Source organism: Galendromus occidentalis, unplaced genomic scaffold (genome assembly GCF_000255335.2).
Source record: "Galendromus occidentalis unplaced genomic scaffold, Mocc_1.1 scf7180000077383, whole genome shotgun sequence".
NCBI lineage: Eukaryota > Metazoa > Arthropoda > Arachnida > Mesostigmata > Phytoseiidae > Galendromus > Galendromus occidentalis.
In genome coordinates this window covers 204,471-219,071 of record NW_003805371.1, presented here as the reverse complement: position 1 = coordinate 219,071, position 14,601 = coordinate 204,471, and the positions used below count along the sequence as shown (strand labels likewise).

The 14,601-nt window shown below is 50.8% G+C and overlaps 1 protein-coding gene across 1 annotated transcript; it reads right to left on the bottom strand.

Moving 5' to 3' along the window:
- Window positions 1-9,578: 9,578 nt before the first annotated feature.
- ari-2 (E3 ubiquitin-protein ligase ari-2) lies at window positions 9,579-12,237 on the bottom strand. The gene is made up of 3 exons (XM_003742363.2): window positions 12,199-12,237; window positions 12,010-12,056; window positions 9,579-11,464 (listed from the first exon to the last, which is right to left on the bottom strand). Exon 3 carries the CDS (start codon window positions 11,349-11,351, stop codon window positions 9,930-9,932), a length of 1,422 nt encoding a protein of 473 aa, XP_003742411.1. The 5' UTR covers window positions 11,352-11,464; window positions 12,010-12,056; window positions 12,199-12,237; the 3' UTR covers window positions 9,579-9,929.
- Between the last annotated feature and the right edge of the window lie 2,364 nt (window positions 12,238-14,601).

The following is a 14,601-nucleotide window of genomic DNA, read 5'->3' as shown; positions in this document are numbered from 1 at the left end:
CAATCCGGGGCTGGAGCGAGCCAAGAAGAGCTCCGAGGAAAGAGACCCACCTGTTCAGGAGTTTACTAACGTCCTCGTTAATCTTCCGCGAATTTGAACGCGTCACTCGGGTCGTTGTCTCGGGAGTGGGCTGCTCAGCCTCGGCCTGAAAGATCCGCTCCCAATTGAGCTTGAGAACTCAGGCATAGAAACCCCGGACCATAGGCAAACGAAAGGTCTCGGGACGAACGCAGAGAGATCATCGAGGGGAGCTAAGCTACCGAGAAGAGCTAAGCTATCGAGAACACGCACGGGGAGCCTAGGCTAGAGCTTGGACAACATCGAGTTGACGAAGAATGAAACGTTTGTCAAACGCGATGCGATGGTTTTATTAATTAAAGTCGCGCATTATCTTAAACGAGCTCCATGGGGCTCTGAGAATTACATCATTCAAACGTCAACGGCGATGTTGTAACGAGAGAACTAGTGAGGGGGAAATCGTCGTGAAACGGGAGTATACAAGTGCATGAGTCTGCCGATATCATGATCAGTGAAACCATTTTCCTATCCGAACTACGGAAGAGTCGAGCGATTATTCACGCGGTCGCTCGCTAATTGCATTGAGAGTATCTGAATCACATTCGAGAACGAAATTAGAATAAAATGAGCCCCCTATTTTGATTTCTTCGTCGAGTACAGTACCTCGTTCTGTAACGGAGGACTACTGAACGGATTCTGGAGCGTTCGCAAAACAGCACTGTTGTTCGAGTTCCTGACGATTTCGTGGAGTTTATGCGGGGGCGGAGTGTTTTTCTTAGCCTGTGAAGCGGGGGCAAGGGAATAGAAATAGGAAAACTCTTGGTTCGAGCACGTTCGAGGGGGTATCAGAGCTCCGAATCCGACTTAAAAATCCCGAGACAGCTCGAGACTTACCTTCGACATCTTTGGAGGACACGATTGGGGGACGAGTTTGCTGATCTGCATGCGCTTCGATTGGAGCTGTGGCGTCCGGAGGACCGAAGCGCGATGGCCTGCTGTGCCCTGTGGGGAGGATTCCCTCAGGATCGTACTCTCGAAATAAGAATTTGCGGTACATTCCGGAATTCCCCTGCTCGATGAACTCCCGATCGAGACTCACCTTCGACTTCAAGAAGGTGAAGAGTTTCTTTCTCGAGTGTCGTTCCGTTTCGTGGTCGCTGAGATCATCTTCCGAAAGCAATTCTTTGCTCTTCGATTCACGTAAAGCCTCATACTCAGGGGGTAGGACCCCTATCAGTGACGCATTGTCGATGAGTACCTGCAGCAGCATCCGCGGAAATGGTTTCAAAATACCGTCGCGCCGAACCGATATCCTTATGTAGGCGGATTCTGATTCTTTTACTTTACTGTAGCGGTCGCAAAGTCACCTGAATGGCCACCGTTGAGAGATCACTGAATTTCTTGGCTAATTCCGGATCCGTCTCGACCTTGACGATCCTCGGCATGAGTGACGGTGCCAACACTTTCGCCAAATTAGCGCTTGTCATTTTGTTGCAATTATCGTTCTTCGCAATTTCCTGTGGGAGGAGATTCTTGCCATCCTCCGGGTGTACGGAACAACACTGAAGTTCTTTGCCCTCTCGGAAATGAGAGGGGAAGAGAATCCAGGAGAAACTTACCTGAAGGAATACCGCTACGTGTTTCAAGGTGTTGAGATGGAATGTTGGGAGAAGCAAACACGAGAGTAAGAGAGCTTGAGTTCGATGATGATGGGAAGACTCCAACTCTACGCATTTAGCGAAAACGTCGTGCAGCAATCGAGGCACCACGGGCTCCGGGAGGCATCTCAACCACCTGCGAGCCGAAAGATTCGAAATCGATGAGCGGAGGCGCCTCCACGTATTATTTCATTCGAACAGAGCTCGAGGCCTACCGTTTCAGCACGCAGGTGACATCGTGAACGGAGTACTCGCCCTGGGGTATCTGCGCACCATTCTCTTCCATGAGATCTTTCAGGCGACTCGCTCGCCGTTCATTTCCGTTTTTACGCAGGAGACCTTCCTGCGGAGTGAGATAATTCTTCTATCAATCCCGGCTCGTTATGAATGGACTGCGCTCCTGGGAGCGGTGTGTGTAGACGGAGGACGGAGCCCAGCACGAACGTCTGCATGTTTCCGAGCTCATGCTATAATCGACATGGCAGGTCGCGGAACCCCGTAGATATCTTCGAAGCCAAGGCGGAGAAAAAGCATCGCATCACTTTAAGCTCTTGCCTGTGTCGCATGATTCTCGAGGATGTATTTAGTCACCGACTCCAGGAAATGTGGGACGGGCGCGTTTGTTAGAGATGATGTCTCCTACGGAAAGGGAATCGATTTTACCTCGTCCTCGATTCGGGGCTCGATTATTATCTACCCTGTATGGGTTTCGGGTAGTACCTGCTGCTGTTGCTGCAGAGAGACCGCGAAATATGTGGAGCTTTCTTGTCCACAACCTGTTGTTTCCTCATGGAGCTTCTTTAACGCGTCCCTGAGCTTCTTAGCTTTCGTGATCGATATCTTCACATTTTTCTTCTCCTGCATTAGAGAGAGAATCAGAATTCTGTTCATTCATCAGTCTTTACTCTCCTAAGCAAATACATCCATGGTTTTCCACCGGATGAGGCCCTTGGAGGTCTGGATGGGGTACCCCACGATAGATTGTTTCTCACCTGCAGGAGCTTGAGGATATTCACATGTAATTGACTCATTTCGCGGCCTGAGTCTACCCGACTCCGACGAGCGAGTCCTGAAATAAACCAGCCGTCATTAATCCGGAGCTCTAAGATTTGAAGCCTCTGCGCAAGCGTTCGAGCCGTCGGATCAAGACGGCTCTTCTCGCATTCGGACCAGATGGTACCCGAGCCCGAACAAGAATTCTCCCCAGAGCTTGTAGCTGATGATCTGATTATTCGAGGGACAAACCAAAAGTTTGTATGCAATTCTCCATGGCGAGCATAGTCACTTCGTTGTAAACGATCATCCGAGTCGCCTGACGGAACTCGTCAACGACTTCCTTGACACATGTGGATTTCAAGCGACAAGCCACAAGAGCGGGGCCTGATGTCCGTCAGGAGAAGAACAAAGAGGGACTTCATGCGAGTTTCGAGCTCGCGGACTTCACGTAGATAAGGAAGTGTCGCCGGTCGGACCGTGTAGAGTCTGCATGCTGATCAGATGGACGGGAATCCTCCCAACGAACCTTTGGTGCCTGACGAACTGGGGGATTCTTGCCTCTCAAAGCATCTTCTCCTGAAGCACAAGTCGAGCGCTGGCGAACCCACTTTGAAGCCTGCAGAGGGGCTGGGTCGAGACTGTAGCGGAGAGAAGTAGGAATAAGAACTCCTGATTACGGGGCAGAGGAATTATGGTGCTTCACGCCATATCGATTTGTGCGGAAGACCTCCTTCGAGGTTGGAGCCGCAAGGGTCTTCGATATCAGCGGGAAGCTAATTCCATCTAGTGCCAAGACGAGTAACGTTCCTAGAGAGGAGAACTGTCCTCATCGGGCCGAAATTTCGGACGCATGCAGTCACGGAGTCTGAGAGTCGCACATACTTCAATTTGATTAGGATGAGCTAAATATTTGACCGCGGGAAACTTGTCGAAACCTCGGCAGTATATTCCTTCCACAACAAGGAGGGATTTGGGAACCCGCCGTTTTCAAACGCCCGTTAGAAACAAACTCCGTACCACAGATCCGGTGAGGGTAAGTACCACGCATGCGCGCTTTTCTCGAGACAAGTTCACATCTTGTGCTGGGCTGAGCGACGAAATCTCGGACCGATCGAGGGCTGCCTAAATCTAGATTGCGGTCCGTACGTTCAGCGATCGGATGCCCCGCTTCGGATTTTCGTGCCTCGGGGACGAGAGAGAATGTTGCGCAAGATCTGAAGCTCATTCCGGTCTCCGATTCATGCATGCATAGCCGCTCTTAGCATGATGATGATGATCTCTGCTTCGGGCGAAAAGGCGCAGCGAGCTCTTCTCGCAGAAGGAGGGCGTAAGAAAAGATGAGGTTCGGTCTGTACGCCTGTACGCTGTGTACGGCGTACAATTGTACGTATACAAAGTCTATGGGATGTGCGTAAAAATGTGCGCGGGGTGATCATCAGGGCTTAGAGCCCCGGGCTAGATGCCATGAATGCCTTCCTCGGCTTTTTCGCGATATTTCACCTATCCCACGTTCGCTCCTGACATTTTGCGATTTTTGTATGCGGCTTACACCGGGTCAATACCGGAAGTCGCGGATGTCCAACTCCCTGAGCCGAGAGCGAGGCTCCATTGATTTTGCACTGGGCCCATCGGATGTATCCTGCGCTTAAGACTGACGAGGCCGCCACCATCCAGAAGTCTACGGACTTGCTAGCAACTGGTGACTTGAAACGACAATTAACTCTCATCGCCTCCAGCTATGCGAGTCTCCCCTGCTACCTGCTACACAACAAGCCTCGAACGCTCTGGACAGTCGCTGACGGCGTCGATCTGTTGTTTCGGAGAAGTCGAAAAATGAGCGAGGGCAGCCGAGAGTCCCATAGCCGACTCGATTCTGAAATAAAAAATAAGAGACGCACTCCTAGGTGAAGCAATCCACCCTAAACACTCACAAGCGTCGCCGATGTTGGTGATAGCTCTCGCCTAGATTTACCACGAGCAGTCCAAGCCGGATCGGATAGCGCGCGAGTTGCTCTCCGGCAGTGGCGCTTTTAAGGCGGGGAGGCGGAGTGGGCGGACCGCCTCGGGCGCCATTTGTCCGACAAGTTTCAGGGGCGCAACTATAGTACACGGAAACTGAAAAAAAACGGGAAATTCCACAAAGATTTCGCGAGTGGAATGGAATCCGTGGATCGAATTCTTGAGAAGGGGCGCCATTCCCGGGATGCGCCCCGGGCGGCACTTTGCCACCTCATGCTACTGCCCTTCGGCAGATCTCAGAGCTCAATCCATTCAAGCTCTCTCCTGGGCATCGTCAGCATCGACGGAGCTAATTCAAAACTCCAGAGGGATCCTCATGATAAAAGCCCTCGTCGGATATCGGAGACCACCGACATGTCCGATCTTGAAGCTACCGAACACAAGAGGGACCGATCGGAATCGATCTTCGCCTACAAATACTCTCGGACGAATACCATGCACGATACATATATATATCGAAGTTATTCTTCGTTTGCAGCAAGCCAGCATTCGAGCTGCACCTCTTGGTCGACACCATCTGCTTCTATGCTTTCGTTCAGTCGAAGCAAAGACAAGAGCCTTCCTTTCCGGAGGGGAAAATTTTATTATTGTAAAACTTTCCGAGGTGAATACGGTCCCGAGGGGAAAAAACGTTCCCTCTATTCGTCTTTGTTTTCCAGTCTGATAGACATTGCACTCTCGTCTCTTATCCATATATTATATGTGCAAACGAATCACGCTCCTGACTGTCAAATCGAATTGGCATCACATATCCATCAGAAAATTCATTCGAGACCTGTCTTTCATTCCACAAGATATCATCTTAGCGTTGAGCATAGCGGCGTTTCGTTGCAGCAACTTCAGGAAAATGCACAGATTTCACGATGCTGTTGACGTTGACTCGACGAGTCGAAACCTCCGGGCTCACTGATCGAACTCCATCCATCGCGATCGATCCTTGTGGTCCTCGAAACATACATGGGGTCACTCGGTACCAGTCGTAAAGCTCTCGCCTTGCATCCATTGCACTCATTCATGTCACAAAGCCAATCATACGAGGACGTCGATTTGCGTAGTGTTATTGCGAAAATTGCTGTATATGCACTCTAAGTTATATTAGTTCTGGTAGTCATGTTATAAATCCTGGTTATCAATTATACCGAGATATCAGGGCCCCGATCGTCGGGTTCGTACTGATCAGCATCTCTTCCTAATCCACAATCGATCATATAATGTCGCATCACAGTGAGAAATTATAGAAAAGGTACATTGAAAGCACGAGAACGGAACCATGCTCATGGGAGAGACATTCTCAGAAAATTTGGCGGCTCCGAAGTACGGAGAGAGTCACGCTGATGACCCTTCTCTATTGGTTCGACGATCTCGAGTAGTTATTGAATGGTCTTCTTTCGTGGAATGTGACTTCCAGCCTTGCGCGCATCAACGGCAAGAGGCTCTTGGTCCGTTCTTGCCTAGAACCCCTCGTTGGCAAAGTTCCCGGAGGGGCGTCGGCGGAAACTCTTTGTAGGCGATTCAATCGTAGATTTGTAGATCGGCCTCCACCATTGCCAATACGATGGACACGAAATTTGCGGAATTCGATTTTCCTCCCTTCTTCTCTGCCAGCCGTGGCACTATCGACTGTTGATGAACGAGATGCCGAACCGCGGATCTGAACCTTCCCGATCAGATTCCCGAGACGCTGTCCCGTCACGATATCGATTGAAGAAGTCTCCAAAGTCTCAGAAGTAGTTTCCAGAGTAATCATATGCACGATGCCATAGACCGGGGGAGCTGGGTGACGAATGAGATGTCATCGACGATCCAGGCGAACCACTCCGAGGGTCCTGGAACTGCGGAGCAAAAATTCAGGATATTCTCATCTAACCGATGCCTAGCCTCCGGTGATATATGGATGTATTCTAAGCTCCAAGGTCTTTCCCGACCTTTTTGTGAGTATATATATTCATTCCGTCACATTCTTTGTTCTCTGGCGCAGAAAAATCGTGCGAATGCTTCACTTACGGGTCTCGAAGATGTTCGGAAGTACATGCATTGGATCGACACAAACTAAGTCACGGCTAAAATAATTAAGCAAACTCACAATCAACTCTGAACGAATAAGCTTCAAAGCCACTCTGCTCATGCTCGCTCCGATATCGGATCAGCTTCCTCGCCGTCTAGCATAAGACGGCGACAATGTGTCAGAGTCAGAGGAAATAAGCCCAGCAACTCCGGTATAGGCCGACTTCCCTCATGGCGCATGACTCACCCTCAACATCTGCATCAACTCATCGAGGTGATCGATGAGGTCACGACGCGAGCTCTGCAGCCGACCGAGCTGTTCTTCAAGGTCCCCTTTGCGTTTTTCAGCAGCTCCAATTCGGACGCGCCCCCAGCCGCTGTTCCTGTATCTCCAGAGTCCGCCAGCTCCTGACGGAATTCTCCGTCAACCTAATTCACGGTGGGAGGAAGAAAATCTGGTATTGAGACCGTACAATTACGGCAGATCTTGCGACACAAATCAAGCAAAAGCTGACCTCTCTCCGGAGTCTCATAATTTCTTTCATCATCTCCCGGTTTCTCGTTTCAAGCTTAGCCACGAGGGCTTGTTTCTCATCGAAACTGTCGATTCGGGATTGTTCATCAAACATCCGTCTGCTCTGATCCATCATTGACTGAGTTTGAACAATAAAATAACGTTAATTTTTCCTAACGGACGATGTATCTCCGAGTGAATGATCTATCGCGCAAGGGAATCTCTTGGATAGCAACCGTTGGGTTCGCACAGGGGCTCCATGGAAACAAGGGAAATATTCCACACTCACAATGCTCATTGGTCTCATGTGAAGGTTCCCGAGTGAAGTGTACATTGGTCCAGAGGAGTTAGACGACGCATCGCCTAACCGCCGCGAATATCGCGCGATCAGCGAATGTTCTTCGTCCGGCGATTCGTCAGAAATGAATGAGGGCTCGACAATTGAATCGTAGCTCGAATAGAGTCCTCGGGGGAGACTTCCCCTGAAAGAGCGAAATTTATGGGAGTTCTCGGACAGATTGAGGGCTTCGTCCGACGGAAGGTGCCCCAAGCTGAGAACTCACCCGCGGACTAAAGAATGGCCTTGGCTGTAGAGCGTGCCAGTCCTGCCCAAAGTAGCAGCACCTTCTATCGGTGGCACTATGTGTGCGAGGTTCAGAGTTGCGGCGGGACGATCCACAACCCGAGGAATTGCGTCCCTCTTATCGGGAACACATCGAAATGATTTGCGCAGAGAATGTCCCAATTGTTTCGAGGGTGGTTTCTGGAATCGGCGGGAGCAAAGGACAGTCAAGTTGAGCTCGGAATGGGCCGGGATCCGGACGCTACCAAGGAAAATTCCGGACTCTGGAGAGGACTTACGTAAGAGGCGTATTCTTTGCATTGATGTTGCAAGGAATGCTGGTTCGACGTCTTGCCCTTCCAGAAGCAATCTTGGCAAAGATGATAATTGTAGCAGCGTTGGCATTTGTATCGGAAACCGTAAATATAAGGCGACCTGCAGCCGTCGCAGGTTACGGGGTGCATAACGTCTTCGACCGCGCTGATCTTCGCTATGAGAGGGAACCACAGCAAGCACTGTGGACCCGGGTCGCTGAGTACCACTTGCAGGAAATTGTTTATCGTGAACTTCCGTTCTGGCGGAAAAAGTTGGGCGGGTAGTGAGTCGACGAAGGCGAAAGAAGGGCTTTCGAGGAGAGATTCCGGAATGCACAAGGCGGCTTTCAGGAACAAGACCAATCGCGACGGCAGCAGCCAGCCACTGGAGTCCGCGATCAGAGAGAAAATGTCTGAAACACAAATATATACCTCTCTCTCGAAATTCCGAATCTGTCACCTCGAACTCTATAATCATAGACTCGTTCAGTCGCGGTGGGGACTCACAGCGATATACGTCGACGGTTTTCCCACAGGAAAGCATGGCGATGAAAACTTTGACGTTCAGCGCTGAGATAGCGCCCGTTCGTGCGATTGGGTCGTCTGGCGAAAGCGTCGGAGCCAACGGGAACGTGGCTCTGAGCCAACTCAATACAGAGGATGACACGATTGTCGTGTCGACCCTATCTGCTGCTGGTACTCGTTTGTTAAGCTGGAAAGATCATCATACGTATGTACATCGTCCCTTCTATCGATGGTCAAGGCGGACGACGGGGTTTCGGCGATTTTCTCGATTCCTGACCTGTGCATAGAGCGTTGTTAGGAGGGCACCAATGCGCGACAAATCCACGGGGTCCTCCGGTGTCACTTGATTGAGCGATTGCTCTCGTATAGCTTCGATAATATGCCATATATCGATTTGATTAACTGAAATAATGTAGGTACAGAAATCGTTGATTTGCGACAGATTTTCTCGGGAGAGGCCACGGCGGAACCAGTCGTCGTAGACCGGGGGGAGACCTCAGCTTTCGAGAAACTCACAGTAAAATCTTCGTTGTATGTAACGTATTTTGCAAGCCATCCGGTATGAGGCGAACCGGATGGAATCGAAATCTTGAGTTCCTGCAAGGAAACGAGCGAGAATTGATAGCGTGCGTCCCTGAACGAACTACGTGCACCATTCTGGAGGGCATGCGGTGAAAATTCGATTTGCATCGTTTCAAGCCAAATTGCCATGCGATGCTCTCCCGCCATGTCAGACGAGCAACGACCAGCCTACAGAGTGAAGAGCTTTTGGTTGTGGAATCCGATTCGGCGCTTACACGCGTCCGTATACTCTTTATTTGAACAAATTGTTTAATTTACACAAGACTGTCATAATCGTTTGCTTCGAACCGAGGACATTTATATGGCTCGAGAGCGACCATTCCTCAATTTACACAAATCTTCCGTTTGTAGTATAAAAAGCTGCGTTTCTAAACAAGAAGTTGATGGATCTCAGCAGAAGTGTACTGAGTCGGCAATTAGATCGTAGGAGCCGCACGCCGAGAGTTCAGAGGGGGAATCGTTCGACTCGGGAAAAATTGACTCTCGATGTTCGGCGGAGTTTGACTGGATCGCTCTTGCAGATCATACGACGGACAGGTGGACGCTGCGTCTGCCTGTCCTGCTGCCTCCCCGTCGACAGGCCCGACTGCCTGGCCGGCCAAGAGGTAGATAGATAGATAGATCGACTGATTGTTTACTTGCGGCGGTCGATTCGCGACCGTGGCTCGTTCTGAGTTCTGAGTTATGACTAGATAGGTGCGATCGTAGCGTCTGTTTTGTTATTTTCAGATCACAAATCATGGACTGAGGAAGTCTTTGAGCAGAATACTTCTCCGCTTCTCCGCGATGACCATCTGGTTTCCGAGCTCTCCCCGCTGGGTCGTTTCCGCGCGCTCGAGTTTCCAGCTGAGGTTCTCGATTTCAGCCTCGAGGGTCGCTTGTTGATACTCGAAAAGCTCCTTCCGCGGTCCGGGGTCGAGGAAATAGGCGTAGGGATAAGTGTACTGCAAGGTGTACCGACACTTGGCCAAAAGGGCCGCGGCGTCGAGTAAGTACTGCCAATCGATCCAGGTCCCTTCCTTGGCCATGACTTTTTGGTTGATGCGGTTCTGGATTTTCTCTCTCATGACTTCTTCGAGCCGAAGTGACTTGGCGTGGTTCTCCCACCGCTCGAAGTAGAATAAGTACTTCTTGAGTGCTTCTCGGGCTTGCGCGTTGACTGACTCGTTCGCAATGTTGGGATTCTCCTTGTACCGACTGCATTCGTAATACTGACTGCCGTGCGTCTTCCAGTCGCCGAGGCACATCCAACAGAAATCGTACTTGCAGCCCGAGCACTGCATGTGGTTACAGCCTCCGTTCTTCTCGATGCACACGTGACACATGGGACAGTCCTTCGTGTGGGCCGAGATGTAGTTCGCCGTCTCGGAGTCGTCGGCGCACTTGGTGATCCATTTCTTGATCGTTTCGCAGTCCGCCGGCGCGTGGTAGTCACCTCCGCAGCGGCAGCAAAATTGTGTTTGACAAAACGAGCACTTGACGCGTTTAGCTAGGATCTGCTCGACCCGAATCACGGCCTGACAGTTCCTACCGGGACAGAAGCGCAACTGGGGATGGGTGCGGATCCAATCGTTCCGACAGAACTGTAGGTATCGGGCCTCGAGCAGTGCGCTTTTCGGTGCGATCAGCTGCAGTACGAACTCCATCGGCGCGAGGATGTCGCAGCCTTGGCTCATGCAGGCGATTTCCGTTGAGCGGCCCTGACCGATCTGGACCTCGAGGAACGCTGTCCAGCAATCGGCGCAGAACTGATGGCCGCAGTCGAGCGACCGGAACTCGCCGGAGCGTAAATTTTGGAAACACGTCTGGCAGAAATGAGCGTTGTTGTTGTCGGGGGATACGGTGATGCTGCGGATTCGTGCTAGCGCCAACGTCTGCGCGGGATTCTTTTTGTAACGTTCCACAACCTCTTGGCAATTCCACTGGAAATGGTGCAACAGCATCCTCGCCACCCCGGCTTCTTGGAGTATTAACTTGTCCGTGAGATCATTGACGGCGGTTGCAAACAACTTGTCGACATCTTCGGGTGTGACACATTCGAAATGATACGCTTCAATGTCGGCTTCGGTCGCTTCCGATTCGATATCCGCCGATTGGGAATAGTAATCCCCTTCGTCATAAAGATCATCTTCGTCGGATGAGGTATGTGCGTCAGACATGGCGCCCCCGATCGGGGATTTTGGGGAGAGAATTTAGCGCGAAACAAGGGGCGCAACTCGCGGCTGGAGAAGACAGGGTGCTGCTGGTCCCTCGGATTTCGGAGTCCGTCACTCTGCAACGAGACAACGGAATAAGCTACAACCTTAGCGTGTCAACATTCGGCTCGCGGAAGCGTTTCGCAGGAAGGAGAAAGACGGAAACATCCCCCCTCTTCTCCCCCTCAGTTCCCTCGCACCCCCCTCCCCTGATTTCATTCAACTCTGAATGGGATCCGGGGAGCGATTCGCTCTTAAGAAACCCTACGCCTACGGGAGGTCTTCCTCCAATTCGGGAAAAAGGGGGATTCGGTCGGTTCGGAGCTTTCAACGAATTCCCTCCAGTCCCTCGTGAGGGAGCAAGCAGAACTGAATCCTCTCGGCTCTCCCCTAATCGAATCCTGATGAGCTCAGATGCTCAATGTTGGGAGGGACACCATGTCTGAACGCCGTCTGGTAATTGATAACTTTCTGTGTACCTTTCTATCTACACCTTTTTTCTCTGACACACGAGCTTCTGTAACACCACCGGACCGAGAAGCCACATCCAACAAACCCAACGGGGACCGCTCACTAACTCAGTACGAATCACGCCGCATTCGATTCCGGGAGGAAAACTTACGAAGTTCATCCAGCAGTTGAATGTAGTCGACCATAGCACTCGGAATCCTGCAACAGTCACTACGTTGTGAGGTGTGGTTTACGTCCGAGAAAAACAACCCCGATGAGCACATCTAGCAGCGGAAACAACGATAAATACGGATCATGACGAGTTTTCTCGTTTGGGGGGATAGAATGCTCTCGGACTTACACTGTGCGAAGCTATTTCGACTTCGAGTCGCTGCGACGGCGACGACGCACGGTCGAAAACACTCGGGTTTGTTGCGCCGCCAGAGAGCGTCGGTCGCAATGACTCTCAGCGCGTCGATAGTAATAATGTAAAGACGCCTCAATAGCCCGATCCTGCCTGTCCGTCGCTCGCTCGCTCACTCGCTTGCTCGGCCAAAAGTCGGTCCGTCCGTCCGACGATCTCCCTGCCTGCTTGGCTCGCTTCTTCCGGTGCGATGCTCTCCGACGACGACTACTACTGTGGTGGTGTGTGAAGAGGCCGCCCTCTCCCTCTTCTTGACAGCGGTGCGTGTCTGGGTTCTGAAGCTTGTTGTAATGGTGGCGGCGCGAAACCGCTGCCAGGCTTTTAATAGGTGACCACACGATGGACGATTGGAGCTCGGAACTGAGTCTTTCCAATCGTCTTCCTTCTCTTTCGCAGAAAGATTTCCGTCCCGCGTCCCAATGGGATCAGAATTTGTGCGTGATTATTATCATGGAGGACAATGACGCCATATTAGCCTTTTCGAATGAATCTTTGTGCCGGTGAATAACGAAGTCAGGGCAGACGGTCGCTCGACAGGCGCGCGAATTTCGCCGATGCTGCTGAGCGGATATCGTACTCAGAGTAGCGGCCTGGAAGGGGGACATTGCGTGAGGAACGAAGCGATGGCAGGTACATCTAGAGAATACATCTCGTAAAAAATCTGCGTGTCGCAAACTCTGTTCCCAATCGGAATACCTCATTTCTTACCCTTCAGCGAAAACTCTTGTATCGCCTGTGCAAGTACGGACGGATCGCTATTTGAATGGGCACCCTCCCTCGACAGTGCACCTTTCCTCTTACACGGCAACTCTTCTTCTTCTTTTTCTTCTTTGGAAACTCTCCTCCGACTTTCTAAGACTTACAATTAGTTCCTCGTCTTCTGGGAGGTATGGTCCCCGTGGAAATGATGATAATCATGTGCTGCATGGGACTCGATGTCTATTTCCACGCAACAGTGCGAGCGAACTTCCAATCGATTCGCGGACGGACTATCTTCGGATAAGCTTCTATAACACTTACAATTAGATGCGCACTCTTCATTGATCGAACAGCTCTTGGGAGGTCACTTCCGGAACAGAATCGGACATGCCCCATGCTACAAACTCCGATGATCAAAAGAACGCTCGAGCAGGAAGGCGCGTATTCGCCTCTTGACCCAACGTCGCAGGATAATCATCGATTACAGACCACGAGATGTGGATCCCTCCCACGGCTTCGAGCCGTCGCATCTCCGTGATTCATACGTTCAATGGGGTGCGTCTCAAATATCTCGCAGAGATCCCGCTCGTGCGGACGATCAATCAATATCCAGTGGCCGTTCGACACCCTAAAGGTTGTCAGGCAACATCGGGTCAGCTCAAATGATCTCATAACCACGCTGGTTGTCGAGCGTGCCTCAGTGATGTCGACTGAGTCGCTGTCTGGTCGATCTGATCTGTTCGATCACAACACTTTGTGGGACGAGAGGGAGAGAATTTCGGACGTCGCGTCCTCACTCGGGTATCTCGAATGAAGACACGCATTCATTAGCCCTCGGAGGTTTTACAGACTTTTATTCAAGCTTAGTACGACAACTCAGACTCGGCTATGGCTTCTGATGTCTCCAGAGCAATCCGAATTCCCTTACGAATATTCCGACTCGTTGGTGATGGTATCGAGAACTTTCCAATTGAATCAGCGCTCGTTGACATGGGAACGATATCTAGGTCGAACCAGAGCGATGTTGCTGTTGTTTGAACAGAGAATGTACTGATAATTCCGAACATCGAATATTGATACATACAACATAGCTCCTTAGAAGTATTCGACTCCAAGAATCTGTCGAGTGAGGGACCTGAGAACTATCGGTCTCATGTCCACACAGGACCTTAGAAAGATTCGACTCAAGAATCTGCGGAGTAAGGAGCCTGAGAATTATCGGACTTATGGCCTCATGGCTCCCCAGGAATATTCGTCTCCAAGAATCTGTTGAGTGAGGAACCCGGGAATTATCGGTCTTATGGCCACATAGCTCCTTAGATATATTCGACACCAAGAATCTGTGGAGTAAGGAACCCAAGGATTATCGAACTTTTTTTTGTGGTGGAGCTGCTCGCAAAGGGGTGACCCTATAATTCTCAAGAGGAACTGCGAGCGCGAGAAGGGGGGACTGAGGAGGAGGTGAAAGGGAAAGGTAGAAGAGCCACAGGGAGAAAGTTCACTGGGGCACTACCCACAGAAGTGGAAAATCCAACTGGAGTGTGGGGCTCATGTATATGATACCCACTGAAAAAAACCTTAGGCTCTTTACTTGAAGGATGAGAGCGGATAGTATTGGATTTGATGAGTTCAGGATCATAC